Raw genomic sequence first — 17,929 nt, 5'->3', positions numbered from 1 at the left:
AAAAAGATAGTGTCTAAGAAGCCCTTTTCTGTCAAGGACCGGAAAGGCACCAAGTCCTCCCATGGAGGCAGACAGCAGAGAGGTGCCGGCAGAAGCTGCAAGTGCTAGGATAGGCAATCCGCCTGCTTGTCCACCAGTTGGGAGATTACAAAGCTGCTGGACCAGGTGGATGCAGCTGAGGGCGGAACCCTGGATAGTCTCCGTGATTCGTTCAGGGTATCGCATCCCGTTGATTTCATCTCTCCCTCTACATACAAAGAATCCAGTGCTTGTAAGCTACTTTGCGATTGGATCAGCAAAGGGGGTAGGCCCTCGGGCCAGAGTCCAGACCATATTAGAGAAGGGCACTCTCCAGGAGGTCCTCGACGAGTCTCCAAGCTTATTCTGTGCACTCTTTCTTGTAAAAAAGGCATCTGGAGGCTGGACACCAGTCATCGACCTCTCTGCTCTGAGCAAGTTTGTCAAACAGACTTCATTCAGCATGGAGACGGCAGACATGGTCAGACAAGTGGTAAGACCACAGGTCTTCATGTGTACACTGGATCTAAAGAACGCATACTTCCAGATCCCAGTCCATCCGTCCTCAAGGAAGTAGCTAAGTTTCAACATTGAAAACAAAATATTCCTGTTCAAGGTGCTGTGCTTCGGTCTTTCCACAGCACCTCAGGTCTTCACAAGTATGTTGGTCCTTGTGTCATCTTAGGCCCACATGATCGGCATCTGTCTCCTCCTTTATCTGGACGACTGGCTAATCCTAGCAGACTCTGTGGCAACCGTTCTTTAGTACCGAGACAAACTTGAGGCTTTGCCAAGATCTGGGGATCATGGTAAACCTCGAGAAGACATCCTTGCTTTCCACTCAAAGATTGGTATACCTGGGCATTATTCTAGTCACCAAACTACACAAAGCCTTCCCATCAAACAACAGGGTAGTGAGGCTGAGAAAGGTTGTGAGACCTTTTCTCAGACAAGAACTCCCAACCCAGAAGTGGCTATGTATCCTCAGATGCCTATCATCCCACCTGGTTCCCAACGGTCGCCTCAGGATATGATCCTTCCAGTGGCTACTGAAGTCTGATTGGATTCAGGCCTTAGATTCCCCAGACATTCTGATCCCCATGGGACCAGAGGAAAGAACGGATCTCGGATGGTGACTAGCAGGCGAGAATCTGCTGAAGGATGTCGGACTTTCTCGTCCTTCCACCCGATTTGATTCTGTTTTCGGACGCATCAAAGGAAGGGTGGGGGCGCCCCACGTGCTGCACCACATGCCTTCAGGTCTCTGGTCAAAGTCTGAAATGCACTTTTCGCTTAAAGGCTATTGCTCAGCCTTGAGTCTTCCCTTTAAACTGAAAGGAATGGACATTTCCTCATCGTTAGAACTTTTTCTCCTCACACGAAGTTATGAACTTAATTGTCCTCAGTCAGGAGTGAGGCCTCCTCATTGGAATGTGGTTTGGGTTCTTCGGTCCTTAAAGGACCCCCCATAAGAACCATTACGCTAGGCAACAGATTGCCACCTAACTTGGAAGACGGTGTTCCTTCTCGCCTCGGCCTCAGCCAAACGAGTTAGTGAACTTCATGTTCTCTCTTATGACACAGCCCATTCAAGAAGATAGGGAGAGGTAACCTTCAGTTTCATCTCTGAGTTTGTTGCCAAGACTCAGAATCCGGGGGTTTCAAATCCTAGGTTTGACTCCTTCCGGATAACGAGTCTCTGCTCTGTAACCGACGACCCAGATCATCTGTTACTATGCCCTGTAAGGTGTTAGGGACGCTACCTCAAGAGGACAGCAGCAGGTCGGCCCAAAGTGCCTTCTCTTCATCAGCACGGGCAAAAACAAGTGGAGGATCACGAAGAACACCATCTCTGCATGTATTTGCAGCATCATTGAACATGCCCTGAATCCCGAGCCTCTTTCAACATGTCAACCCAGAGCTCATGATGTCAGGGGTATAGCTACGTCCCTGGCCTTCAAAAGAAACTACTCTGTGAAGCAGGTGTTACAAGCAGGTGTGTGGAAACGTCAGATAACGTTCACCACTCACTATCGGACCTGTGGTGGCTGCACAATTATTATTATTATTATTATTACTAGCCAAGCTACAACCCTAGCTGGAAAAGCAAGATACTATAAGCCCAAGGGCTCCAATAGGGAAAAATAGCCCAGTAAGGAAAGGAAATAAGGAAATAAATAAATGATGAGAATAAATTAACAATAAATCGGTCTAAAAACAGTAACAGTAACAGCGTCAAAACAGATATGTCCTATATAAACTATTAACAACATCAAAGACAGATATGTCATATATATAAACTATATAAAGACTCATGTTAGCCTGGTCAGCATAAAAACATTTGCTCCAACTTTGAACTTTTGAAGTTCTACTGATTCAACTACCCGATTAGGAAGATCATTCCACAACTTGGTAACATCTTGAATAAAACTTCTAGAATACTGTGTAGTATTGAGCCTCATGATGGAGAAGGCCTGGCTATTAGAATTAACTGCCTTCCTAGTATTACGAACAGGATAGAATTGTCCAGGGAGATCTGAATGTAAAGCATGGTCAGAGTTATGAAAAATCTTGTGCAACATGCATAATGAACTAATTGAACGACGGTGTCAAAGATTAATATCTAGATCAGGAATAAGAAATTTAATAGATCATAAGTTTCTGTCCAACAAATTAAGATGAGAATCAGCAGCTGAACACCAGACACGAGAACAATACTCAAAACAAGGTAGAATGAAAGAATTAAAACACTTCTTCAGAATAGATTGATCACCGAAAATCTTGTAAGACTTTCTCAGTAAGCCAATTTTTTGTGCAATTGAAGAAGACACAGACCTAATGTGTTTCTCAAAATTAAATTTGCTGTCGAGAATCACACCTAAAATTTTAAAGGAGTCATACAAATTTAAAGAAACATTATCAATACTGAGATCCGGATGTTGAGGAGCCACTGTCCTTGACCTACTTACAATCATACTTTGATTTTGTTAGGATTCAACTTCATACCCCATAATTTGCACCATGCACTAATTTTAGCTAAATCTCTATTAAGGGATTCACCAACCATAGATCTACATTCAGGGGATGGAATTGATGCAAAGAGAGTAGCATCATCTGCATATGCAACAAGCTTGTTTTCTAGGCCAAACCACATGTCATGTGTTTATAGTATGAAAAGTAATGGGCCAAGAACACTACCCTGTGGAACACCGGATATCACATTCCTATACTCACTATGGTGCCCATCAACAACAACTCTTTGAGATCTATTACTTAAAAAAATCAATAATAATGCTAAGAAATGACCCACCCACTCCCAACTGCTTCAGTTTGAAAATAAGGGCCTCGTGATTAACACTGTCAAAGCCAGCTCTAAAATTAAGGCCAATCATACGAACTCCCTGACCACAATCAAGGGATTTCTGTATAGCATTGGAGATTGTAAGAAGGGCATCACATGCTCCAAGGCCTTTACGAAAACCAAATTGCAAACTAGGGAGTAGATGATTACCTTCAGCAAACCTATCAAGACGTTTTGCCAGAAGACGTTCAAAAACTTTAGATAATATGGGAGTTATGGAAATTGGGCGGTAATCAGTGGGACTTGAGCTACGACAAACACATTTACTTAGAGGAGTAACATTACCAATTCTCCAACAAGTGCTAAAATCTCCTCTTCTTGCTAACTTGCGCAAAATAACAGATAACTTTGGAGCTACGAAATCTGCTGTCTTTATAAAAAACAAAGGAAAAATACCATTTGGGTCTACACCTCCATAAGCATCAAGGTCCATCAACAGAGCTTTAATCTCATGAGATCGAAAAGCTAAACTAATTAGTTTAGCCTCAGGAAAACAGGAATGAGGAAGTTCAAGTTTTTCATTACTCTATTTACTGTCAAAAACATCAGCCAAAAGGGTTGCCTTTTCCTTTGGACAGTGAGTGACTTAGCCATCAGGTTTAAGTAAGGGAGGAACTGTTGCATCTACACCAAAGAGTGCAGATTTAAGGGTAGACCACCATTTATGTTCCTGAGTTGTACCAGAAAGGGTTTCTTTTATGGTTAAATTGTACTCCTTTTCAGTTGAGGCATAAAATCTGAGAAAAAGCTCGAAGCTGAGTATAGTTGTTCCAGGTCAAATCTGATCTGTTACCCTTCCAAAGATGATAGGCCTCCTGCTTCTCCAAATAAGCATGTCTACAATCATCATTGAACCACGGTTTGTCCTTCACTCGGTACCTTAGCACACGAGAAGGGATACGCTTATCAATTACATCGACTAGCTTCTCATTCAAAGGGACGACTGGATCTACATTACTATGTAATTGTGACCAATTCAAATACGAAAGATCATGCAAAATCCCATTCCACTCGGCTTGGGATTTCATATAAATTTAACAAGAGTATGATATATCAGGGACAGGCTGCTCAGTCTTCACTAATAATGAAATCGAGGCATGATCAGATGTCCCGACTGGAGAACCAACCTTACTAGTTATAACGCCAGGGGAGTCAGTGTATACGAGGTCCAAGCAATTACCAGACCTGTGAGTAGCTTCATTTATGATTTGCTCACAGCCTGATTCAGAGGCAAAGTCTAAAGCTCTTAAGCCATGGCGATCGGTACTATGGTGAGCATTAAAATCGCCAACAAAGACAAATGAAGCCTTTCTATCATTTTCTTGTATCTTAGCCATAATGGTAAGAAGACAATCCAAGATAGAATCAATCATGTCTGGATTCCGGTAGATCGAACACAAATAAAAGTTGTTATGCCGGCCACAAACTTTTATTACCTGAATCTCATGACATCCACATTGATAGCAGGACTTATGAGAAGCAGGGTACTCGGTCCTAATATACACCGCCATTCCCCTGGCCCTAGGGATGGCATCACGTTTCAACATTATTGGCTTCTTAAAACCAGTTATAAGGAGCTCAGATGAGTGCCTCATATTAGAAACAAGTTTCTGAGCACAAAAGAATATCATACTGTCTGGACGCAACTCTAAGGTCCTGGATATTTGCATGAAGACCACGAATATTGCAATACAGAAGACGACATTGACGAAATCTAGGACGTACGGGTCCCGGATTTCGCTCAATGTCTCCAGACAGCATAAGAATTAATAGAAATAAAAAAAAGAGACATCATACTTAAAAACTAGTAAAGCTGGTATAGTACCTGAAGCTCCTTATTGGACAAGTAGCAAATGGTTGGGGGCATAGGCTACCCAGTTTTAGTCTGATGAATGAAACAGAATGTCTGGCGCTTTTCCTTTCTTCATCCTTCCCTCTCTTGGGGAAATCAGCATCCTGGGTCCTCTGCACAAGCTGACCTCAAACCTCTGCAGGTAAACCATTGCTCCCATGTGTAGCCTAGTATTGTTCCAGTACTGTTGTGTCCCCATACTCTGGCGAGGTGGTATTGGGAATGTCTCGGTCAACTCGATTTCAGCATTTCCTACAAGACTCGGAATAACCTATACCTTGACAGTCACATTACTAGTAACTCAACACACAACTTGTGTAGTCCGCAGACCATGCTTAGCAGGTTTAGAGAGGTGTCAAGGTCTCTATGCACTAATCTGCACAGTACAGAGTACCCTGGTTAAGGCCAAGAACCAGATTGGCTGGGATCATCCACCCTCCTAATGGGTGAGTCGCCTCTATAATTAGCGTTGGCTTGTATTCCAATTACGGAACAAATGAAATATTTGGAAATAATTTGCATTTTTCCTAATGATACAAACCTTAGCTATTTATACATAATTGTCCGCAAACCCTGTCCCCTGTTAAAGTTCTACCTCCAAGCAAAGTGAAGCACTGTCACAAGTGTGTGAGTGAGTGAGAGGGGTATCCGGCTCCCACCCTTCCCTCCGCTAACTAGCGCGATGTGTAATTAAATCTCGCTAAAATTCTAGTGCCTCATCCTTTCAGCTTCACTGAAAGTAATTCCCCTATAAATAGCTTAAGGTTTGTATCGTTAGGAAAAACACACATTATTTCCAAATCTGTAATACCTATGCATACTTAAGTATATTCAAGGCATCTCTAAAAAAATCAATTGAAGGCCATATTTCTTTGTCTGTTTATATATTTACAATTTTTATGTTATAGTTATAGTGAAAGAGGCTTAAAGTTTCAGAGACAATGACTAAATATGAATTAAGTTTAAAATTTGACAAGAAAGTATGCTAAAAAATATATTGTGATAGCAACGTCTTTCTCGTGGGTGGACATTTGTGTCATCCTGTGCTTCACAGGTCCTGAACTTTTGTAACACCTGCCGGATCACTGCAAATGGAGAGAATGTAAAGATCCAGATTTAATTTGTCTTGCAACTGTATCTACCTTCCAAGCTAAGGGATTTGGTATAGGTGAACATCTGTTTGCTTAGAGATGTAGCAAATGTGTCTACACTTGGGCAACATTACTACAGTGCTTCCAAATATCTCGACAAATCAGTGGATGTAAGAGACCATTCATTTGGTCTATTAATAATACTTTTGATTTTCCCGGATTAAACAGTGGAACTAGAGTTATTCTTCTCAGACTCATTCAGGATAAATGTGTCATCCATCTGGTACAAGGATGTAGATCTTGTACCCCTTTGGTTCCTGACTTAGGCTAATATCATCGGATTGTCCAAAAACACCACCGACACTCCCTAAAACTAGTGGTTCCTGATCTCGAAGACTTTTGAATATTGTTAATACAGTAACTCTTAGACAATTGATGTGTGGTTTTGTCTCTTGCAGGGTTCATTTCCCTGAGAGATGTAATGGTCGAGAGTTGCTGCTCACCCTTGTGATGCATCTGTGAACAGAGATAAGTATGTGATTTTCTACACTGAAGAGACATGTGACAATCAACTGTAATTTTCCCACTAATTCAGTAGCAGAAGTTGGTTTATCATTGGTAAAGTAGTTATGGCATGGTCTTCTAGTTCCAATGTGTGTTAGTGATACTTCCTCACTTTCATCATCTGTTGCTGAGTTTTCTTCTTCCTAATTTTCCAGTAAGGCTGGATGAGCTGAGCATTAATCAGCTTGGGCTTGGATCCTCTTCAATGAATCGCTTGACGTTAGCCAAAATAAAACAATCTGCAAATTACTCTTCTATGATTAAATGCTATTATAGAAACTATGATATTAGGAAATTAATAAACTTCATCATACAATCTGCAAAGGAAAGTGATCCAAGCAATATGAACATCAGATGAGTATAGAAATAAGAAGTTCTAGTATTAAAATTCTGTTTATTTAATGCTACCTTGGTAATGTATAGCTAAGATACCTTTTTGATAGCCTTTGTGGTTTATGATCAGAAAAAAATAATTCATTATGTATAGTAATAAGCACAAAAAATAATCATTATTTTAAGGTTTAATTGATTACTGTTTAAGGATTGATATTCATGGATACTAATTTTCAGTATTATTGTTTCAGGTTTGGAGAATGCTCTCAGATTTGTAATATAAAAAAAGATGGAAACCATACTTGCTCATGTGCACCAGGTTATACACTTAGCAGTTTGTCACAAAAGAACCAGAAGTCATGTTTTGCTGATGGGAATTTAGCATACATGATACTAGCAAATGATAACCATTTGCGAAAGCTTTCTCCATATAAACATGGAAATTCTGCCAGCATTCTAACTTTGACAGAGGTAATACACCTTATACACTCTTCTTTTTTGCTTATTGTAAGTGGGCTGGATGTGTTACAGCAAAAAATATGCTGCTCTGATTTTAGTTTATACTCTATATAATTTATCTGTTTTAGGTACTGTATAAGCTAAACAATCATTTGTTGCCAGTGAAATAGCAGAATTCTATTATTATCTGAATACTTGTATTTCTGTTTCATATTATTGACTTTTAAATATTAAAGCAAATATATATTTGCAGGAAGATTCCAAAAGTGTTCGCATCCATAGTGTAGATGTTTTATATGGTGACAACCCACTCTCCTTCTGGACTAACCAGCATGATAATACTCTTGTATCAATGGCTGTTCCCTCAACCTATGAACAGGAAAGTTACCGGACACGAAGAGAAGCTTCTCCAATAAATAAAGTGGTAATTACTTTTTATTTATATAAATGTGTGCTTATTCTTCATTAGAAAAACATATATTTCAGTGTAACGGCCAGTTTTTTCCCAGGCCATTATGTCTATGAACCTCCCCTGATGTTCAGATTACTTCAGAATCTTGGTTTAATTGACCTTTACCTGTAACATTAAAAATTTCCCATTTTCTTTTCATTAATAATCAAATGTACAAAGAAAAGGAAGGAGATACCACTACTAGAATTTTATTGGGTCCTTTGACTGTGTATACAATACTACATTGGATCCATCTCTCTAGTTATGGTCCATTTTTTCTTTGCCTACACGTACACTGAATAGTTTGACCTATTCTTTCCACATTATCCTCTGTCCTCATACACTTGACAACACTGAGATTATCAAACAATAATTCTTTACTCAAGAGGTTAACTACTGCTCTATAATTGTTCGGTGGCTACTTTCCTCTTGGTAAGGGTACAAGAGACTCTTTAGCTATGGTAAGCAGCTCTTATAAGAGATGGACACACCAAAATCAAACCATTGTTCTCTAGTCTTGGGTAGTGCCATAGCCTCTGTACTATGGTCTTCCACTGTCTTGGGGTAGAGTTCTCTTGCTTGAGGGTACACTCGGGCACACTTTACTATCTTGTTTATCTTCCTCTTGTTTTTTGAAGTTTTTATAGTTTATATACGAAAGATCTTTTAATTTTGTTACTGTTCTCCAAATATCTTATATTGTTTATTACTTGAAGTTTATTTATTTCCTTTCCTCACTGGGCTATTTTTCCTTGTTGAAGCCCTTGGGCTTATAGCATCCTGCTTTTCCAACTAGGGTTGTTGCTTAGAAAGTAATAATAATAATAATGGACTTACCGCATCCTGCTTTTCCAACTAGGGTTGTAGCTTAGCAAGTAATAATAATAATAATGGACTTACCATTTTCTTTGTCTTAGTTTTTTTCAGTTGCCTGCTTCTGATCAAACATACTCCAGATTGTTTGCTTACTGCGCATTAAGATTTCTTCCCCTATTTTTCTTAGCAATTACTTAATTACTTCGTTGAGTGTGCTCGGGAACTATTTCTGGAAGTTCATTTTCTGCATTCCCTAGCTGTATCTTGTCAGGAGCATTGCTGTCATTTAAACGTTGTGAAAATTATGTTTCCCTCATGGTACCTCTCATGTGATAGTACATTGTAATAGCTGTCAACCAAGTTATCAGTGTAAAGCCCTAAAGGGAAATTGCTGTCAGTTGATGAGAAAAGCTAAGGAAGACTAGATTAGTTAATTGTAGCGGGGATGGAAATGATAACGAAAAATCTCCACCTTTAGACAATTCACATAATCAGCCAACTTCAAGTTCCAATACTAATTGAGCTTGATAATTTCTTGACATTGCTAGCTTTTTTTTGTTAAAGTTCAGAGTCTAATGAGTTCTCCCTTAAAATAGCAACTCTTGTCCTACCTACCTAGTTGCCAACCTAACCTAACTCCTTAAATTGAGTCTAATTTTCAAAGAGTTTCTTTCAGTCAGGGTTCTGAAAGGTAGCTGCACATTGCAGATTCGAAAGCCTCTCATTGAACCTCAAATTCTTAAATCACTTAATAAACCCTTCTCCTGTCAAACCCTTGCATTCTGCAATCTTAGTCTCAATATAAGACAATTTGATTGTGAGACAATTGACTCCTAGATAAGGTATTAGGAGTAGTGATAGCATTTTGAAACCAGTTCCATCTGAGAGAGAATACACAACACACAAAAAAATTTAATTTAGCCTATTTTGTACCAGATATATAACTATAATTGTTTTAAGTATGTGAAAAACATCAGGGTCTGTGTAAGAAGAGGCTTGGGGAAACCATGTTCCACAAAAAATATGGAATCAGATTTTTCATATGTTGAAAAGATTGCCCCACAAGAAAAAAATCTTGTTTAGTTGATATTACTATTTCCCCTGGGTTAAGGAATTTTTGGTTCTATATTTAGTGGACTAAAAGATTTAAATGAACAAGCTGGATCAGATAAAACACACTTTTTCCAGAGACCTAACCTCATCAATTTTTTGAAGAGGTCCATGTCCCATATACAGATGATGCACTACTCTGGCCTCTCCATGTTCATATCTTCATTTGAAAACTCCCTCCCTCTTGTGACCTTCCACTTGTGGACGAACAGCTTGGTGCTATTTATGCATTTGTATTCTGATGGACCAGCCTGATATCCTGCCAGCATATGATGGTGTTGTCTTTCCTCCTGAATGCCATCTCTCCACATTACAAAGAGGAGAGAGCCACTACATTGAGTGTCATTATCATACAGCTCTTATGTGAGAGCAACAGATTTATAAAAATTATCCATGAAGACATCGTAACTTTTAATATATTGAAAACTGTTGTCATAATTGTTAGTATAATTAATGCTGACTCACAGAGATGGAGAAACACCATGGTATGATAGGACATAACCAGACTGAACCTCATGCAGAAATTAAAATTAAAAATTTGCTGGTGTTATTGGATTATATACAGTACCTTAGTGGAGAAGAGACCTTTACACTTCAACATTCATTTTGCAAGTACAGATCTCTTGCTTTACTTCCATGTCAACAGACTCAAATTCATTCACTCCCTGCAGATAAAAGGAAAAATGAAAAGATTGGTAAGAGCTGACAGTACTTACAGTACTTTACTTACTTTACTTTGATGGCTGCTTTTCCGGTCCCATACAGCCGGGGAACCTCACTCTCCACAGGACCTCCACTGTCATTTTACCTTGTTTGTTCAGAGTATTTAACGTTTCATATCGCGTAGTGTTAATTTACTGTTAAATTGTCATGGTTGTATAACTGTTGAAATAAGAAAGTCTTCCTCTTGAAAGCCTTAATGTCTTCAATCATTTGGATGTTTCGTGGGAGCTTATTATGTAGTCTTGGGCCGCATATTTAAAGGCTCTGCAGCCTAAAGTAGACATATATCTAGGTTCCAATAGTTTGAAGTCATTTGTAACTATTCTCTGACAATGGTAATTGTCAGACGCCAAGTCAAAAGTGAGATATTCAGGCTGGTGAGGTATATGATTCCAAACTGATATCCCCTTCATGGTAGGGATTTCTTCATTTGACTTGAGTACATGCAACCATGTACAGGCTACGTTCTATCAGTCTTTTCATCCCTCTGAAAGATAGTTAGTCCCCCTATAAAATAATTATGGTTTGTACATCGAATAGGAACAAATCCCAAATTTTCATAGTAATTTGTAACTTTCATAGTTATACAAACCTGAGTCCTTTTGTCCAACTTCCCTCCTCTACCATCCCTTTGAGTCATGGGCCCAAAGAGAGCTATTCATTTGTTAAACAATTCTAACTGCCCATCTTTAACTCGTGCTGAAACAATCTCCCTATAAAAGGATTCAGGTTTGTAAAACTAAGAAAAATACAAATTACTTGTAAAATTTGTGATATTCCTTTGTTGTGTCATGTCATATTGTATTCCCTGCTATGGCTTCTATGTGAAAGTTCTTGCAAACTACACGACACCTCCCAGAAATATATTTTCCCTTCAAAAACTCTATATTAACCCTTTTACCCCCACCATAAGGTTAAATTTCGAGCACACTTTGCTATATTTTTTTTTAAATTGCTCTAACAGGCTTAATATTTGTCCTAGAGAGGTCAGGTTGGTCTCATTCTTTTGGAAAATGCCTGAAGTTTCTCAAAAAATTATCAAAAAATATGTAAAATATGTAATTAACAGTGTTTTGCAAGAACGTACCGTTACGTCCTTTGGGGGTGAAAGGGTTAAGAATTTTCCCACAGATGAATGAAGTAATTCTGTAGGCAATTTCAAATTCATCTTGACTAAAACAATTTCTTAATACTGTACTTACAATCATGTGCCAATTAGTATATGAAAATAGTTCCAAGTTACTGCTCAAATTTAAATTATTATTTAATGCATTTCTAAGGGTGGGTGTGGTGAAACTGCCTTCTGGTTTACAAATGGTTTGCAATCCTAAGAGTATTGTTATATTAAGCATTATATGATTTACATCTTGAATGAAAATTGTTTTTTACTAAATGTGTTGTTTTTATATGATTAAAATACTTTGATTTCAGTTAACCAATTTGAACAAGCCTCGTGGATTAGCAGTGGATTGGGTGACACAACATGTCTATGTTATTAATACAGGAGATAAGACCATTTTAGTTGTTTCACGGGATGGCAGCAAGAAGGTTACTCTTACGTCAATGGAATTTGATCAGGCACATGATATTGCAGTGGACCCAAGTTCTGGGTAAGTTGTATTTATTATTATTATTATACAGTATATATATATATATATATATATATATATATATATATATATATATATATATATATATATATATATATATATATATATATATATATATATACAGTAGGATCCCGAATTATGCGAGAATTTGGTCGACCAATGCCCCCGCATAAGTGGAAATTTGCATATTTCGAAACACACAACTAACGGGAATAATTCCATTAGGGCCATAGCAACCAGCAACTTGCCTATTCAAACGTGTTTACTACCTATTTCCAATACTTTCTATTCACTCTACTGTATGTTTTTATAATATTAAATTGTTCTTGTAAATAAATCAAACATTTAATATACTTGAAAGTTCTAATAACTCGAAAAGGCTTAAAATTACAACCAGGATGGTTGTAAATAAAGTATATTTCCCGTTATAAAACAACCTAAAATACAGACAAATTTTGATAGCTTGTCATGTTTATTGTATAAAATGATTGGTGAATAGCAAAACCATTTCTGTTATTTTGTTATTACCAATGTTGTTCTACCTAATTTTTCTTGGAACTTCAAAATAAATGAAATTAATGCCATTTGTATAATGTTTTTCTTAAAGACGCCGTCTGAAACGGAAACCTTCCAATTGTTTACTTTACGTTCCATCTTTGATCATAATAAACAAACGAACGCATTAAACACGCTAATCAAATTGATAACTAATGATATTAAAAGCTTTTAGTAAATATTATGTTATTACAAATATTTTACTTACCGTATCCATATAAATTCCTTCATACGTACCAAAGTAGGAAAACTTTTTTTTTTTTTTTTTTTTTTTTTTTTTGCGTTTAATTAACAATAACAAACTGCCGCTAATGACAGAATGATAATTTACGATAATGCTAAACAGTTACGAAAGACTATTGTCCATTTCATATCCAAAATACTTTTCCTAACTTCAGTTATAAGTCAACTTGTACCCACCTCAATTATGGAACCGTCAGAAAAAAGGTAGAAGAAGAAGAAAGTACTAGGCTGGGTTTTAAAGTCATCGAACAATTAAGTTACCGCTATAACGTTCAATGTAACAGAGAAGTGCAAGTTTGGAGAAAGTAAGGAAAATTGAATCATGATTGATTTTTAATATAATTAATACCTTGTGAAGCCACAAAGATTTCATTTGATAGAGAGATAGAGGTAAAAAATGAGAGAGAGAGAGAGAGAGAGAGAGAGAGAGAGAGAGAGAGAGAGAGAGAGAGAGAGTGTGTGTGTGTGTGTGTGTTTTAAAAGTATTAAACAAAAAATATGATAGATTAAAACACATTGGTGCTTATGTAGTATTAACTAACTGTATAGATGATTTGAATAAGTTAGGAAATGGTATAAACAATACTTTGTTACTGTATTCGTACGCGCATATTATTGAGAGCGGCAGCTAGACATCAGCTGATCTGATCACAGCCAAAAGTTAAACAAAAAGAAGTCAGCAACACTCTATTTTTAAAACACACCCGAAATTTAAAAACAAATGCACATGTTTTCTTAAAGCACTATTAACTATTTAAAGAGTAGCAATTTTCTAGAATAAAATGACGTTTCCTAAAAAATTGTTGTTTGCTGACGAAATTGGATACCGTATTTTAAGCTATGATTGAAATGGATGTATACACGGTATAATTTTTTTCGTTTCGTATTTAATTGACACTTTAAGAAAACCAATTTTGGTTTCTTCATCTATTTGTAAGTATTGTATAACACGAGAGAGAGAGAGAGAGAGAGAGAGAGAGAGAGAGAGAGAGAGAGAGAGAGAGAGAGAGAGAGAGAGAGAGAATGAATGAATATCAGCTGTTGTAATCGAATGCCGTGTTTTTGTTTCGTGTACCTCCTGAAGCGAGGAATTGATCGCCACAACTAACAATAGTCATGTTGATTTCATTCTTAAACTCAAGTTGCCATATGTGAACTAAGGTTTTGTTTCTTACTGAGAGAGAGAGATTTTTATTATACCGTGTTCTCTACAAAACCAATCTTTGCAAATCAAATGTATATTGTTTAAAATATGACAAAATATTGCCGACTCGTTACCGAAGTTTAGGCTATTCACTGCCGATAAACAAACCCAGTCTACTCGTGAAAACCTTGAACGCCCGAAGGGAAAAATAAACGGATTTTGAGCGAAGCGAAAAATCTATTTTTGGGTGAGATAGCCATGGCGTCCTGATGGAAGGTTCCTTTTTGGTAGCTTCCTTGGGTATATCACTACTAAATATTCCCAGAGAATTTAACCACAGGTTATCACAGAATTCTAACTTCTGGAGCGAGTATCCTAAAGGTTTCCCTTTAAGGGCACGCATGTATTAACGCGCCACATAGCTATCTACACCCCAAACAGAGTTAACACTTCGGTGTGTAGGGGCGGAGAATAGCTGGGGAGCCGTTCCACAGCTAATCTAGTTCGTGGCTACTTTTGGTACTCGAGACGTAAACAAACGGGCGCCATTGCTAAATGACGTCACGTCCGTCCTCATCCTGAAGCCAGTTGCTTGCCGATCACCATGATACAGCAGAGCAGGGTGGGACCTGAAAAACTGGACGAAGTAGCAGGGAGGGTCCATCAGGACGCCTTGGCTATCTCACCCATAAATAGATTTTTCGCTTCGCTCAAAATCCGTTTTTTGGGCTCAAGCCATGGCGTCCTGATGGAAGAATACCAGAGGATCAATGTATCGTGGTAGATTTTCCCCTATTTGAGTAAGTGCCGAGGGCTTTGAACAGGGTAGCATAGTAATCTTAATAGAAGAACCGTAGGGAAGAGACCTTCCTGCCCCCCTGGCAGTGAAGTTCCCACGGGCCATGCCGAGATCAAAGTGGTTATCGAAGGGCTACTCACCTTGCTAGAAGAACCTGAAGAACTTGGAGACAAGACTGAATGGTTGGCATTCATATAGGAACATTCTCAAGGGCAGACAAGTGGTGGTTAGGCACTGTATGTTAATGGAGAATTGTCTGGTCTCTAAGGTATGAAGAAAGTAAGTATTCGTGTAGGAATATTACATTGCACAGGTGAATATATAATAAGGGTTGAAACCTTAGTATCTTCATCAACCATAAGAGGAAGGGGATAATAAAATTATGACAGACGTGTATTTCATAGTATAAGTAGGAGCGGATTGAGACGCACAAGTAATAAAATAGAAATTTTATTTCACAATTGCAGAGTATATTAATGAAATGCAATATATGTAAAAGTAATTTACAACAAATTATAATGTACATAGTAATGAAAGACTTGCTCTTGAATCTGAAAGAGAATTTCAAATTTATTAGTAGGCACTCGTTCTCGAGGAACGTCAGTCTTTAAAAGTAAAACACATCATGCTCTACGCATGCGGCACTCGTGTGACGACTATGACATTTCACCTGGGATAAGAACAGTTATATGAAAAGCACTAAGTGTTTTCGACGTCACTACGTATCACTCGAGGGTCAACATAGGCACCCGAAGAGTTAGAGTCCCAAGTAACTCACTGTTCTATGCAGAGTTAGGTGCAGGTTTCATAACACTACCTGCGGCTACCACAAAATGTTTGACTTCGTGCACTTGTTTCGCATAATGTTTGAAGAAAACACGCGAGGATTTCCAGCCTGTGAAACTCTTAAGGCTTTCGAAATCCATACTCTAAAAGAAATTCAGAGACGATGCAACTTTTCTAGGATCGTGACCGGCGGGTGTACTGTCAGGATCCGCTCTGCGAATGAAGTAGGTGATTTTCGCTCTTAGTTGTTTCAGTGACAGGTCGCTGCCCGATGTTTCTCCTTTGAAGAGTTGGCCTCCACCAAAGTCCGAAGTTCTGCGAAGATAGACCTTGAGGCTCTCTACTGGGCATAGAGAGGCATCTTCTTTCAGGGGGCATATTCTCCAAGGGCCCCATCTTTTGGTGGGTAATTCGTTTTTGGCGAGAAACGTCGGATCCGGGAAGAGGGTAAGGTTTCCTGAGTCAGTAAACAGGATATGACCCTCTTCTCTTGATAATGCCACTATTTCGCTGATTCGGGCTCCTGAAGCAAGAGCAAAAAGAAATATAACTTTCTGAGTCAGATCCTTGAGAGGGCATGAATCATTATCCAAGTTGGAGGCGAAATGGAGCACCTTGTCCAAAGACCAGGAGATCGGTTTCGGTGGGGGTGCTGGGCGTAGACGAGCGCATGCTTTCGGCAGTTTATTGAAGATGTCGCTGGACAGATCAATCTGGAAGGCATACATCAGTGGTCTAGTCAAGGCCGATTTGCAAGTAGAAATCGTGTTGGCTGCCAAGCCCTGTCCATGAAGGTGAATAAAGAAGGACATGCAAAAATCAGTGGTGATTTCCGTAGGATTTTTTGCCTTGACGAATGAGACCCATTTTCTCCAGGATGATTCGTATTGCCGTCTTGTGGATTCGGTCTTGTATTCCTCGAGGAAGTCTAGACTTTTCTTCGAGATCCGAAACTTTTCTTCGCGGTCCTTGATTTTCGATGATGAAGCGAAGACAGTCGACTTCTGTACTTGCTGGGAGAGAACTGGGCCCGGGAGAGGGATCAGCGTGGGCTGCAGCTCCAGGACCAGGGGGTACCAATTGCTCCGGGGCCACTTGGGAGCCACTAGGGCCGCTGTCCCTTTGAAGGTTCTCAGCTTGGAGAGGACTTTCAGCAGAAGGTTGGTGGGAGGGAACAGGTAGATCTTGGACCATCTGTTCCAGTCCAGTGACATGGCGTCCACTGCCTCTGCCTTGGGGTCCTCGTACGGGGCCACATATCGAGGAAGTTGATTGTTGTCGCTCGTTGCGAAGAGATCGATCTGAAGTTCTGGGACTTGGTGAGAGATGAAGGAGAATGATCTTGCGTCTAGAGACCATTCCGACTCTATCGGGCTTGTCCGGGATAGAGCGTCCGCCGTCACGTTGCGGAATCCTTGTAGGTGAACTGCAGACAGGTGCCACTTCTTCCTCTCTGCCAGACGGAAGATTGTCAGAAGCACCTGATTTATCTGGGGCTATCTTGAGCCTTGTCGATTGAGACATCGAACTACCACCGAGTTGTCTAGGGTTAGACGGATATGGATCGAGGGAGGCGGGGAGAGTTTCTTCAGTGTTAGAAGGACCGCCATGGCCTCCAAGATGTTGATGTGAAACGTCTTGAATAGGGGAGACCATGTGCCTTGAGCCTGTTTTTGGTGGGAGTGACCTCCCCAACCCTCTAGCGAAGCGTCCGTGTGGATGTTGAGTGATGGAGGTGGGTGTTGAAGAGGGATGGACCTTTTCAGGGCCGTCGCTTCCGACCACGGCTTGAGGAGAAGCCGAAGTCTGTTTGGGAGCCGTCTCTTGAGGTCTCTTCGAGCGATGGATGCAGAACGTCTCCAGACTCCCGCGGCATCCTTTAGCTGTGCACGAAGTACTGGGTTTGTCACTGAGGCGAACTGTAGAGAGCCTAGAACTCGTTCCTGCTGACGTCTTGAGATCCGTTTGGATTTCAGCAGTCGCTTGACAGACCCTGCTATTTCCTTCCTTTTCT

The 17,929-nt window shown here is 39.4% G+C and overlaps 1 protein-coding gene across 4 annotated transcripts in view; it reads left to right on the top strand.

Annotated features, from left to right (window-relative positions):
- Window positions 1–17,929, top strand: part of LRP1 (LDL receptor protein 1) — a 1,015,507-nt gene that overhangs the window by 808,252 nt on the left and 189,326 nt on the right. For all 4 annotated transcript variants that reach the window (XM_068367027.1, XM_068367026.1, XM_068367028.1 and 1 more), the window contains 3 exons: window positions 7,471–7,690; window positions 7,932–8,102; window positions 12,210–12,388. In XM_068367027.1, coding sequence (XP_068223128.1) covers window positions 7,471–7,690; window positions 7,932–8,102; window positions 12,210–12,388 — 570 coding nt within the window. The remainder of the gene's footprint in view (window positions 1–7,470; window positions 7,691–7,931; window positions 8,103–12,209; window positions 12,389–17,929) is intronic.

Source organism: Palaemon carinicauda, chromosome 44 (assembly GCF_036898095.1).
Source record: "Palaemon carinicauda isolate YSFRI2023 chromosome 44, ASM3689809v2, whole genome shotgun sequence".
Classification (NCBI taxonomy): Eukaryota; Metazoa; Arthropoda; class Malacostraca; order Decapoda; family Palaemonidae; genus Palaemon; species Palaemon carinicauda.
The sequence above is the reverse complement of the archived record's forward strand: the minus strand, read 5'-3'. Positions and strand labels throughout refer to the sequence as shown.